At 35.1% G+C, this 13,106-nt stretch overlaps 1 protein-coding gene across 13 annotated transcripts; it reads left to right on the plus strand.

The window, feature by feature from the left end:
* Positions 1-235: 235 nt before the first annotated feature.
* Positions 236-12,394, plus strand: LOC112519017 (serine/threonine-protein phosphatase 4 regulatory subunit 3-like). 13 transcript variants are annotated; one of them, XM_025126895.1, is made up of 25 exons: positions 236-518; positions 1,961-2,041; positions 2,163-2,265; positions 2,423-2,507; positions 2,601-2,650; positions 3,831-3,913; positions 4,093-4,152; positions 4,700-4,799; positions 4,899-4,976; positions 5,109-5,165; positions 5,552-5,616; positions 5,772-5,840; positions 5,916-5,993; positions 6,070-6,165; positions 6,253-6,323; positions 6,410-6,487; positions 6,572-6,665; positions 7,582-7,677; positions 8,872-9,089; positions 9,177-9,291; positions 9,798-9,929; positions 10,010-10,117; positions 10,200-10,309; positions 10,390-10,494; positions 11,451-12,394. In XM_025126895.1, the coding sequence occupies exons 1-25, from the start codon at positions 471-473 to the stop codon at positions 11,818-11,820; spliced, it is 2,550 nt and encodes an 849-aa protein (XP_024982663.1). In that variant the 5' UTR covers positions 236-470; the 3' UTR covers positions 11,821-12,394. The 13 variants fall into 13 exon arrangements, with proteins under 13 accessions (XP_024982663.1, XP_024982664.1, XP_024982669.1 ...); XM_025126896.1 differs by having other exon boundaries at positions 10,393-10,494; XM_025126901.1 differs by having other exon boundaries at positions 11,400-11,514.
* Positions 12,395-13,106: the final 712 nt, after the last annotated feature.

A 13,106-nucleotide genomic window follows, 5' to 3' on the forward strand; every position in this document is an offset into this window, starting at 1 on the left:
TTTAATGAAACTATTAAGAGCTAGACAAATAACCCCTTACTCGATCTGTTTTGATATGGTAAATCTCACTAAATACCCTTTAACGGTTGACAGTAAATCAATATTTTTGATTAAAAATGTAATTAGACTAAACCTTGAGGTTATTTATGTAAATACCTGCAATTAATTTTACCATTATTATCTTCAGCAAGCAGAGTCGGGGTTCTCACGGAGAACTTTCAAGCTTTTGAGAGAGAAAGAGGCTTTACTGCTATGCCAAATATCGTTTTTAGGGTTTCTTCATAATTGATTTATTAGCGTTAATTGCATGCTTCTGTTGCTCTCCATTCCATTCTTCTCCCTCCTTATCCCTTTCTTGAATTCTTACCGTGAAAACCCTAACTTCGGTCGCAATCCAGCAAGAATTATCTTGGTGTGACCTTTTGGCGAAGTTTGGTTAATAAAGAAGAAAACGGGGGAACTAAGTTGTGATGGGTGCACCGGAGAAGTTGGCTACTTCCAACAACAATTCGATGCAGGTACGTTAGTTGCTTAATCGTTCTTGCGTTATTCTTGATTATGTGTTGACACCATTGTTCTGTTTTGGAGTTATTTTAAGTTCATGTGCTTTCGATCTTTAAGCTGATCACAGTGTGTTTTTTAGATTAATGTAGGCGATATTACACAATCGACATGCTCAACTTAGTTATAGATGATGTGAATAGGTTCTGAGTTAAGGTTTTCCTTAATTGGAAACTGGGGTGGTTAGATTTAAGTTTTAAGGTCAGTATGTTTTTGTAGCTATTTTTCTTGAGATGTAAAATGAGTGGCATTTAATAGGTTTTGAAGTGTAATTTATATTTTAATGTGTATTGGGGATAGGATTCGTGGGCTGATCAATTTATCCCCAAATACAAATGAAAATACAAATTATACTTTGGACCTGTTAAATGGCACTACACTATTTGCAATATCTCAAGAATAATAGTTAGAAAAACACAGAGCTTAGACTTGAAATCTGACATTGCAAAAGATCCCAATTCCTTCGAGGAATAAGAAGAAAGAATAATAGAAACTAAACTCTGGTTTCAAGTGCAAATTGACTACCTCCCTGGGTTCCAATTAACGAAAAACTTAACTAGTCCACGGAGGATGAATTCACATCATCTATATCTAAGTTGACATAGCAACTTATATCAAATCATCTACATTTCTCCAAATGAAGTTGGGCTGCATTAATCTATTTGTTCTGAATGCTAGAGTTAAAATTTTCTTTTATGAGGGTTGTCTTTCGTTAGGTCCTTTTGTGCAATTCAGTCGCATGTTTTCTTATCAAGACCAAGGTGCCAATTTATGGTTGATGGGTTTGGTTTTGTATCATTCTCATTATTTACCAAGATTCTGTTTCTATTTGGTTTATGTGCACTTTAACTAATTGTACAAGAGGTCAAGTGTAAACAATGGTTATAAACTCAGCGGTGCTATGTGTCTGTTTGGTAGGAGAAGTGCTAGAGGTAGAAGCAGCAAGCAACATGCTTTGTTGTAAAGTACATAAGAAGGTGAAACAGTGTAATTTAGGCAAGTAATCAAGAATATGCGCATCAATCCCAAAGTGGTATGCATCGTCTAAGCAGGCATGTGCTAATATGTGCCTATTTTGTGAATCCTCCCCTTCTATTTATGCTAAATTTCATACTGCATTTGAGTCTGGTGTTGGCTTTAAGTAGCTTACCTAGCTTGATCTTAGAAGTTAGCCAAACTAGTATGAATAGTGTCAGCCTCCATTATATTTTTTTAATTCTTAATAATGTTATTGACCTGTTATTCCTGATTGCTTTGTTACTTAATTGATCAACTAGTTTGAGATAGATGTTGTTTTGCTTTTATTGTTATTTCTTTAGATTTGTGTCCTGTTCTTATCAATAATATAAAATGTATTTGACATGGCTTCATCCTGACTGTTAAATTTTATAAATGATAGCGTGTCAAGGTATATCGACTCAATGACGATGGAAAATGGGATGATCAAGGGACTGGTCATGTCACTGTTGACTATTTGGAGGTCCACATCTTTATCATATGGCTTTTGTAAAAGAATTATATTGTGAAATACTCATGATACTTTGTAACTGGTGAGGGCTAGTTAGACATTCTTTGATTCTCAATCTCAATCTGTATAACAGAGGTCGTCTGAAGAGTTGAGCTTGTTCGTCATTGATGAAGAAGACAATGAAACACTGCTTGTGCACCGTATTAGCTCCGACGATATATATCGGAAGCAAGAAGGTATTAATTTCATTATGTATTCTATTTTCTCATGATTCCTTTATTGTCTTGTCCCTGGTTATACACTGTTCACCTAACGTGGCTCTTGTATTTGTTAGCCAATACGTTTAATTGTTTTATAGTTCTCTTTTTGTGATTATCTTCATTTGTTATTCAGATACAATAATTTCATGGAGGGATTCAGAGTATTCAAGTGACCTAGCTCTTAGCTTTCAAGAGACTACAGGGTGTTCGTACATATGGTACCCAGTAAATATATGTCATGTATTTCTTTTCCTTGCAAGTACTTTTATTATGCATATGGTAAGTGTATTATTTACATTATATTTTTCCAGGGACCATATTTGCAATATCCAGCGCAATCTGCATTTTGATACTCTTCGCAGTAAGCATTTGTGGTTTTATTTTATATGTATTGTAGATATCATCTTCATCATTGATTGGTTTAGCAAGTGTGATTTTTTCTATCTTTATTCTTCCTTTAATTTTTGTTCAGTTTTTCTATTATTGCTCCATGTGAAATTGGTTGTCTTTAATATTTATCTTCGGATATTCCTATCTTCTGACAGCTTGCTTATTCGTAGCAAATGTTTAGCCTTCATTTGTATTCAATCCTTGCACCTATTGCTGCGCCTCATCAATGTTATTTATAACAAAAATCAACTGTGGAACTTCTGAACACATGACCTTAGTTTTTAAGTGCTCTTATTGTCGCCATGAAATTCAAGATCAGCCTGTTTGCCAGGGTACTATTGTTATCTCGTTATTGTTGTTCCCTAGCACCACAACACTGGTCTGAATGGAAACCAGCTGCCAGCTAAGATCAACATTAATCGTAAGTATAATTGTAAATGTTTGTCTATAACAAGAGAACAACAAAGAAAAGAATCAAATATCTAAAGTGATTGGTGCAATTTGAAACCAAAACGAAAACCATTTGTAGATAAATGATTTCAGAACCTTTTAGATTTTTTTCCTGTATGTATATCGATTCTATTTCTCTGGGAGACACTGTGATCAGCATTTTTCAGTCTCCAATCATCAATATACTTTGAAATTGGTTCTTGTTTGTTTATTTTCTTATTTAAGCCGTTCCAAATTACCATTAGAAGCTATTAGGCAGGTGGAACTGGCAGCACCACCTTTAAAGTTGATTTGTTGTGTTCAAAGTATGCCTGTTTTTTCTAGGGACATGCTTGCTTTCTCTATATTGCGGTTACCTTCTGTTAGAGAGTTCTCATCTAATTTCTTTTTTTCTGATATTCAAGGTGTAGAATCTAATTTTGGGTTTTTGGTAAGAATTATATCTATATGGGAGAAAACTTGGTATTCAAAAGATTTAATCATGTTAATTCTCAATAAAATCCTATTCATCTCATATTTATTCTATGCTTGCCAAAAGGTCAATGCTGGAATAAGCAACTCCCTAATTTTTTTTCTCAAAGTTGATTTCTCTATGCTAACTTGATATTTTTTTGCTTGCATTGTTCAAAGATCATCTTGAATCGATGATTGCGGCCTTCATGATGGCATGTAAGCTGATTTTGTACATGCTATTTCTGCAGATGAGACATCATATCATGGGGCTAACAATGAGTTGAGGGAGTTGCCGGCAGTAGAGCTATCAACACTTCCTTCAATACTTAAGGTTCAGACATAAAATGCAAGTCTGTTTGTGTGTCAGTATTTTCAAATCATGTCTGTTCTAGGGGCGAGATACTTTTAGCACATATTTCCATTGATATTTTACTTTTTTAATTTTTTTTTATAACTTGGTGTTTTTCCTATATTTTTTAGACCTGGTGTTCAATGATTTTGGTTTTGCAGGTTGTGGTTGACAGTAGTGTTACGGATCAGTTGTGTGTAACAGAGCTCATACTCCATGATGTATGTTACTTCTATTCTCCTTCAAATTAATAGGTCTAAGAAGATATACATGTCTACTGTTACTGTGGGAATTTTGTAGCCCTCGTGACACCGGTGTAATACATAAAAATATAATGATGTCTATATATACTTTGATATATACTATATCCTTCCGTTAGATTATAAAAGTAAATGCACCAATAAGTTAGTGTCTAAACCCAAATGTTCCATGCTATCACATTAAAGGTCGTATTCCATCAACAATCAAAGCCGAACTTAAGATCTTCATAGAAGGATTGCAGCAAGGAAGAACATTATCATAGTAGTGTAGTACATAATACTCCCTCTGCACCCATATGAACTTCCCTCCTTCCCTTGATGGAATGTAAGGTTTTCTAAATAAGTACTCTTTTGTATGCTGTATTATTAAGAGAAGAATGCTACAAAGATGCTTGATACAACTTTATTTTACTAATTTTATGGTTTGTGCTTGGCAATTATTTAGAATCTTTGTAGCTTGTAAGAGTGATTGAACTCACAAAGTTTCTTGAATCTATAATGTGAACAGCAAATCTTTTTCCGGAAGTTGATGGATTTGTTTAGAGCATGCGAAGATTTGGAAAACAAGGATGGCCTTCATATGATATACAAAATTGTCAAAGGGATCAGTTAATACCCGAACTTTCCTAGTTATCATTACTTTTCAAGAACTAGTTTCATATATGGTCTTTGAAAACTGATGACTTTGTATGTTGCTTTTTTTTCAGTTCTACTCAACAGTCCTCAGATCTTTGAGAAAATATTTGGTGATGAATTAATTATGGATGTTATTGGATGTCTCGAATGTAAGTTGTTTTGACGCCACTTTTGAGCTGATCCTTTGCCTATACTGCAAGAAATTTTTTTCTTACCCTTTTAGCTCTTTTAGCCTCTACATGCACACATAATAGACATTTGCTCCTGGCATCTTGAATCAGTTTACGGAGTTTGTGCGCAGCACACAGCTTTACCAGACTGCTGGACCAACATCAGTTGTATTCAGTTTGTCTTATTCTTTTTTTCGTCTTTTCAAAAAGGCATCATAGCTCACTTAGGTGGGGTTTGGCTCATAGAATATTTTTGGACATAAAGGTAATTGTCAAAGGAATTGGAGCATGATTGATGTGGGATGGAATTGGATCTGGTTTTAATTCCATTTCTTTGAACTTTCTATTTGGTTCCGAGAATGTAGCTTTGGAATTGGAATGCAAATAATAGTGATATTAATAATAATCCATGGGTATTTATGTCTTTTAACAAAATTGAGAGGGACTGGAATTGAATTCCATCATATTTGACAAGGAATGACAAATTCCCTCACCAGGTGGCATTTTCTAATTTCAGCGGAATCATGATCACCCTGTTTTCTGTTGGTCTGCAGATGACTTGGAGACACCTCACATCCATCATCGCAACTTCCTTAAAGAACATGTTGTCTTCAAGGAGGTATGTATATTCTTACCTTGTTTGTATCTTGCATATTTGGTATTGACCCTTGGTTAAGTATGAAAAGAAATGTTCAACTTTGTAGTTAAATTTTTAATTATGTTCTTTGAATCATCTAATGATCTATTTTATAAATTTAACGTTCATTTATGTAGGCCATACCAATTAAGGATCCCCTAGCCTTGTCAAAGATACATCAGACGTACAGAATCGGTTATCTGAAGGTTAGAACATTACTTGCTCGGCTCGATTGGCTGCTACTATTGTCATGGAATTCTCATGTATGTTACTGCTTTTAGGATGTTGTATTACCTAGGGTATTGGATGAGGCTACAATTGCAAGCCTTAATTCTATGATTCACTCAAATAATGGAATGGTGAGAAAATTGCATCTCGCTATTCATATTTAACTCTCGATTATTATTCTATATCTAACACGCCTTTCCTGGGCAGGTTGTCACTTTATTAAAAGATGATAGCACCTTTATTAAGGAGTTGTTTGCAAGATTAAAATCCCCTAACACGTCTCCTGATTCCAAGAGAAATTTGGTAAATGATTCATTCTATTATTGAAGTATTCTAAAGCAAATGCATTTCTATTATTTTTGATAAATATATATGCATGTCAATGTGTAGGTATTTTTTTTGCAAGAGTTTTGTAGCCTAAGCAAGAGCTTGCAGATGGTCCAGCAACTCCGGCTATTCAGGTATGGAAGTTGATATTGCTTCAATCTTGACAGCATGTACGAATCTTGAATTTCTAATGAGGGGATGGGTTTTTTAATCATTGTAGAGATCTAGTGAATGAAGGCATATATGGTGTGATTACAGATATTTTGCAGAGTGAAGATAAGAAGCTTGTTCTGACTGGGTAATCAATTTGTATCTCAATTTGTTTAATTCGTTTCAAGTGGCACATGGATTAATACTTGGTAGACGAATCTTATGGATGCAGGACAGACATCCTCATTTTTTCCGTGAACCAGGATCAAACCATGTTGCGTTCTTATGTTAATCGGCAGGAAGGTGGTGCATTACTTGGACTTCTGGTATGTAAAGCGTTACGTCTATGGTAGTTTGATTGTTATTATCTTGACTCTGTTATTGTCCGTTATCTGATGAGCGAGAATGAAATCATGTTGTGGATGGCTAGTTTAAATAGTATTGCAGATGTGAACTTTTTCAGAAGTATTTGATCACAATGATGAAGAACATTTGTTTCTGGGTTCTTTGTACATGCAATTTAAACCCATACCGTAATGAATTTTGGTGAATAATGTGAATACACCTTATGGATTTTGGGGATGATATTAATTGCCGGTTCCTTGAAATAATAATATGAGTAACGCTTATTAGAAGAAAACTTATGCAAACTTACACACACCAATCTGACTTATGCAAACTTTCATGAGCTTCCATAAGCATTACTGAACAAAGTAACCGCTAAGTAAATCAAACTCAAACACAAAACTTAAGGTTGGCATGTACATTTTCTAAAATGTAGTCTTGCTGCTGTTTTAATGCCTTTTGTTGGAAAGACTTGGTTAAGGGATCAACAGAAGGCATAAAGTCATTAGTAAGACTACATTTTAGAAAATGTATATGCGGACCTTAAGTTTTGTGTTTGAGTTTGATTTACTTAGCTTCACTTTGTTCAGTAATGCTCATGGAAGCTCATGGAAGTCTGCATAAGTCGATTGGTGTGAGTGGAAGTCCGCATAAGTTTTATTCTAATAACTGTTGCTCAAATTATTATTGTACTATCTTTGGGACCTGGAAAACGGAACTGAAAAAAATGAAATGAACCTAGCTGAATTGATGTTTAATGATTGTGTAACTTTGTGGGTGAGGAGTGTGCTTGAGTATTTACCATATATGGATATAATATGCTTAATTTTTTTTTGTCTGTGACTGAGCCTAATATAGGTATATTGAGAAGATGACATGGTGGTAGGTTTGTTACAGGTGAAAGGGATGCTTACAGATTTTGGGGATGATATGCATTGCCAGTTCCTCGAAATAATTCGAAGTCTCCTGGATTCTTTTTCTTCTGGAGGACAGGTTAGACTACTATAACTATTTGTCATGATGGTTGAGAAGGTTTTTGTTTAGAGGAGTTTTCCATAGATGGAATGAGCGTGTTTTTAAGTTGGGAGGGACAAATTTGGAAAAAAAACATGGCTTTCTATATAAAGTTCACTCCTAGAAGCTAACTGAATAAGTTGTGAGTCCCATTAAGCTCATTAAGTTGCTAACAAACAGGCCCTAATGTGCTTGATTTGAAGTTGCTAGAGATCTATTAAGATCGAAGTTTTCACTTGGTTGCTAGGTGTCTAAATGGACACATGGTTATAACTACCATTTTTTGTGGTTTATAATGCCAAACTCACCAAGAATTCTATGTTTTGAATGTCGACGAGCTCTAGTGTAGATCTGTTGTTCAAAGATCAAGCGCATGACATCTCACACAAGTTTCACTAGTAAATAGTGAATGCATCTATACCTGTTGATCGTGATTCAATTCATTTGAAATCTGGTTTATCTACTTCTACCCATCTATAATTCAAAATCTCATCTGTTGTCGTCCCACAATAATCAAGATCAGATCCTGATTCAGTTCACTGCTTTCTTTTGCAGAAAAAGGTAAAAGTGGGGTACATATTGGACAAACTTATGAGCAATGCTTTATGTGTGACGATGTAAAAATTGTCGTAAAGATTGCCTTATAAGAGTCCTCTATTTGTGACAGTATAACAATTATTGTAAATACTGCTTTATGTGGGTCGCCTTATGTGTGGTGGACGGTGGTATGACTATTATCATAAGATTAGTCATTTGTATAAACGTCCAAAATTTCCCCCATTCTTGAGTGAATTCTGTTTCTTTTGATTGTGGTTGTTTTAAATGGTTTGCATTTCATGCGTGCTTGGAGTATAAAAGTTCGGCTGCATTCTTGTTGCAAAGGATGGGTGCGTGATATGTGAACACTTCTATTTTACAGTTTAAAATGGAGGCATAAAGGGTTGGTTTGTGCATTAATAATTGTCTAAAAACAAAGCAACAAAAAACAGGTTATCTTCATACATCTTCAATAACAAATTTAGTCTAACAAATCTGAAGGTTGACATGGTGTCTGTTCTAATTTATTATATTTTGATTCTTTTGACGAAATAGGTGGCAGTTTCTGACTTTCTGCAACGCTTAATTTGTTTCTTGAGTTGAGTTCAACCCACTTTTGATGTGATTTTGTTGCAGAGAGATGCCATTGTTGAAATTTTCTATGAGAGGCACTTGGATCAACTAATCAATGTTATAATGTCATCATGCCCTCCAAATGATGCTGCCATGGCTGGTCATACATCCAAGAATTCGAATGGAAATCATGGGATTCAAACCAATACAAAGCCTGAAATACTTCTGAACATATGTGATCTCCTATGCTTCTGCGTTCTGCACCATCCTTATAGAATAAAGTACTCAAGTAATCCCTCTATTGTAATTTAGACTGAACTAGTCCATTTGGAATGTATAGAAATGCAAATTTTCTGTCTGGTTTGCAGGTGCAACTTCTTGCTTAATGGTGTAGTAGATAAAGTTCTATATCTAACTCGAAGAAAGGAAAAGTATCTTGTAGTTGCAGCTGTTCGTTTCGTTCGAACTCTAATCTCACATAACGTAAGTACAAATTTTCCGGTTTTGAAATTTTATTAACTAATAAGCCGTAACAGGTATATAGTTTTTTATTCCGAATGAAGGCCCAATAAATGGAAGCATTGGAATATATTTACATAATCTGTTCTTTGTTTTTGGGTTTATTGGGTATGTAAGTTTTTTGGCACTTGTCTATGGGGCTGTTTGGTTGGTTTTCCATCAAGTTCTGTATGGACTAAGTTGTCTGTGTGTGGATTAATCTGTCTATATAGATTGGGAAGGCTTTCTTTTGGGAGGGTTTTTTCATAGATGGAAGGAGCGTGTCTTTAATTGGGAGGGACAACTTTGGAAAGATCTTGGCTTTCTGCATAAAGCTCCCCCCGAAAGCTTACTGAATAAGCCATTTTTTTTCTATCATCAAGCCACTACCAAAAGTCATGTATAGCTGACAGAATAAGCTGTGAGTCCCATTAAGCTCATTAAGCTGCTAACAAACAGGCTCTAAGGTGATCTTTGTTGATGTTTTACAGGATGAACATCTTATGAGTTATATTGGAAAGAACAACGTATTTAGACCCATTATTGATGCTTTTATCCGTAATGGAAGTCGCTATAATTTGTTGAACTCTGCCATTTTGGAGCTCTTTGAGCATATCCGCAAGGTATTTTTTTTCATGGATGTTTTATGTTATGGCGTATGCACTGTAGCATGTGGTTTGATGACAAAGTGTTATTCATGTAGGACAATTTGAAGATACTGCTGAAGTATTTGGTTGAAACCTTTTGGGATCAGTTGGTCAAATTTGACAGTTTGCCTTCCATTCAATCTCTCAAAGTTAGATATGATCAGGTTCTTTTCTGTATGCCCATATAAACTTTGAACCATTCTTTTGCATTTTAGAAGTTTGTTGTGATATAAAGCTGGTCTGCAGGCCCAGGAGCATGCATCAAACCGAAATGACCCGGGTCCCCTCGACACCAGAAGACGTGTAGACGAGCGTGCTTTGGAGAAGGAAGAGGAGGATTATTTCAACGGGGATAGGTATCCTTGTTGTTACATTATCTTAATGTTTAGTATCTGGATGCCTTATTTGGCTAGCTTCTAAGGAATTGGTATGTTAGTAGTGATGAAGAAGATTCCACATCTGCATTGAGGCCTCGTTCGACAAGGATACGTCCACAACCCGGTTTATCCAATGGATCTGATGCAAGCTGCCCATCAACAAGGTATGTAATTTCCTTTAATTTGACGCTTCTAGTTTCTATCAAGCTTTTGAGGTTGTTGGAAGAAAATGTTCCCTGCTCACGTATTGAACTTCCAATATGGGTCATTTGATAACATTTTTGGTTTTCTGTTCATGTTTATTTAAAAAATTGCTTTGTAGGATACCTAGATTGTCTAAGTGTCCTAATAGAATACTAAACTTAGATTTATAGGACCAAATATAAAGCGTCCAATCTAAAAGCGTTACAATAGGTTTATAGGACGTTTTTGGGCGTTTTAACTTGTTTTTTAGGATGCTTTTAGGCGTTTTAACAAGTTCTTTTAGGAGGCTTTTAAAAATAAAGTGTCCTATTAGCTATTTTTATACTTTTGAGAAGTGTTCTATAAACCCACCTTTTTATAAGACACTTTTTTTTCAAATAATGTCTTATAAAATAGTTAATACGACACTTTATTCTATAAGCGTCCTAAAAACTTGTTAAAACACCTATAAGCGTCCTATAAACCTATTGTAACACTTTTAGATAGGACGCTTTTTGGTTTGGTTTATGAACTTAAGTCCTATAAGGTATTTTTTGAGAGACGCTTCTACATTTTAGGTATCCTATAGAATTAATTTTATAGTAGTGTGTAACCCTGCTGCGAAACTGTGTCACTGACCTTGTATGCTTTTTGGAAATCCAAATTTGGTTTTGTAGAAGTTTGTAAATGCTAGTAAGAATTAAAGATTTTGATGGTTTCATAATTTCATTAAACTGAATTATGTAAGGAATACATGATGACTTTAATGAGGTTGAGGTTTCAGATCTCCATAAAACTCAATTTTTATTCCTTCCATTCCAAAATAAATGCAACATATCTAAAATCATAAGACGTTTACATTATAAAATTTTTAAACCTAATGCAGATACGTGTTGTACACTGTATGTTGTTGATCCATGTTTTCTTTGTCCAAAAGGGCTGGTGGCTTAGTTGATTATGAAGATGATGAGGATGACGAAGACTACAAACCACCACCAAGGAAACAGTCGGAAAAACCTGAAGATGATGAAGGAACTTTAGAACTTAGATTGAAAAGAAAACTTTTGGGTGCAAAGGAAGAACCTGATCTGGTAAAGAAGCGTCGGTTAGGAGGGAAAAGCCCCAAGTCAAAAGAAATTGTATTGGCCACATTATGTTCAACTCTAAGCCAGGCAGTATTACCTGCAAAATCAGTGGCTGGAACAAATGACACGAATGAAATCCGTCTTGAAGAGAAAGGATCTGCAAGCCAATCTGAGAATAGTAATGTGGAAAACGGACCAGAAAAAGGAGTCACAGGCCAATAGACAGCCATTTGGATAGTTTTGCATACTTATCCGCATAGGAAACAGCTACCCAGGTATACCAAATGGTTCTTGATTCTCGAGTTATAATATGCATGCGGGCATGTGTAAATCTGTCCCGTGTGGTAGCTGACAACTTTCTTCAACAAAGAGATGAATTGCAGAAAAATGAGAACAATTCCTAACGAGATTCTTGAAAGCATGAATCCATCTTCCCCGGGTCAGTTACTTATTCTTGATGCTTTCAGCCCATGTACAAACAAACCCTCTGTTAATGTTGAACTTCTTACCTCCAAATTTTGCGTAGCTTTTATCAACTATCCTTTTTTCGTTGCAATGGGTTCCKTTTTAGCAATGTGAATTGTTATTGGGCATGTTTAGTTATTACCCATTTGGTTTGCAACTTGTTTTGTGGTGGGTTTGTGTGTAAAAAGGTGGAAAGGTTATGAATATAGGTAAAAAGATGACACAGGGTCGCCCGTTTGGAAGATGTAGTTTAAGAAAGGTGTAGTATATGTTGTACATTGCGGTTTCGAAAGGAAAGTGAAAGAAATATGAGTTAGATATGATTCATAAATTTTTGGTGTTTGTTTTGGCTATCCTTTACTAGGATGGGATGGTGAAGCTAGTTTAGCAGATTGAGATTTGTTCATTCTATTGTTCGGTTATTGGAAATCTATGAATTTGAAGAATTTTTGGGTTGTGTGTTGTTCAATTTATGGTTTTGGATTGGCTAATTAAACAACACCACCAACTAGTTTCCATTCTGTAGCAGGAAAGGCCCGTATACATTATACCATCTCCAGGTGTTAATCGGTTGAGATCTAACGGATTTAGGTGGATCCGATCCGATCCGATCATCCATTGGTTGGATTTTCTCATCCGATTAACATTGGACATCCGATCCAAGTCCAGTGGATGATTGGATCGAGTCGGTTCCATCCATTGGATGTGACCATGTATGCATTGGATCTGATTTGATTCATACAATTCTCAGATTCCATACTCAACTAATTATTTATATATTTTCTCAAGTCATTAAAAAACAATGTAAATAAATATCAATTAAAAAACAAAATCGTAAAATATTAATAATTATATATAGTTAATAATTGAAGGTTATTGGATGGTCATTGTATTGGATCGATTTGGTTTTATTGGATGTTGAACTGCTATCCAAGAATCGACCGATTCGATTTGGAAGTTGAAATTTTGGATCTAATACAATTACAATTAGATATCCGATGATGATCATTCGGTTTTAATTGGGTCGAATGACTTTATGCAAA

Source organism: Cynara cardunculus (assembly GCF_001531365.2).
Source record: "Cynara cardunculus var. scolymus isolate 2C chromosome LG 10, CcrdV1, whole genome shotgun sequence".
NCBI classification, from domain to species: Eukaryota; Viridiplantae; Streptophyta; class Magnoliopsida; order Asterales; family Asteraceae; genus Cynara; species Cynara cardunculus.

Bases quoted from the DNA above. Each gene is read 5' to 3' on its own strand.
- LOC112519017 (XM_025126895.1), top strand. From the start codon at position 471: ATGGGTGCACCGGAGAAGTTGGCTACTTCCAACAACAATTCGATGCAG. The intron at 5,841-5,915 runs GTTAGAACATTA...TACTGCTTTTAG, and splicing joins ACAGAATCGGTTATCTGAAG to GATGTTGTATTACCTAGGGT. The intron at 10,310-10,389 runs GTATCCTTGTTG...TTGGTATGTTAG, and splicing joins GATTATTTCAACGGGGATAG to TAGTGATGAAGAAGATTCCA.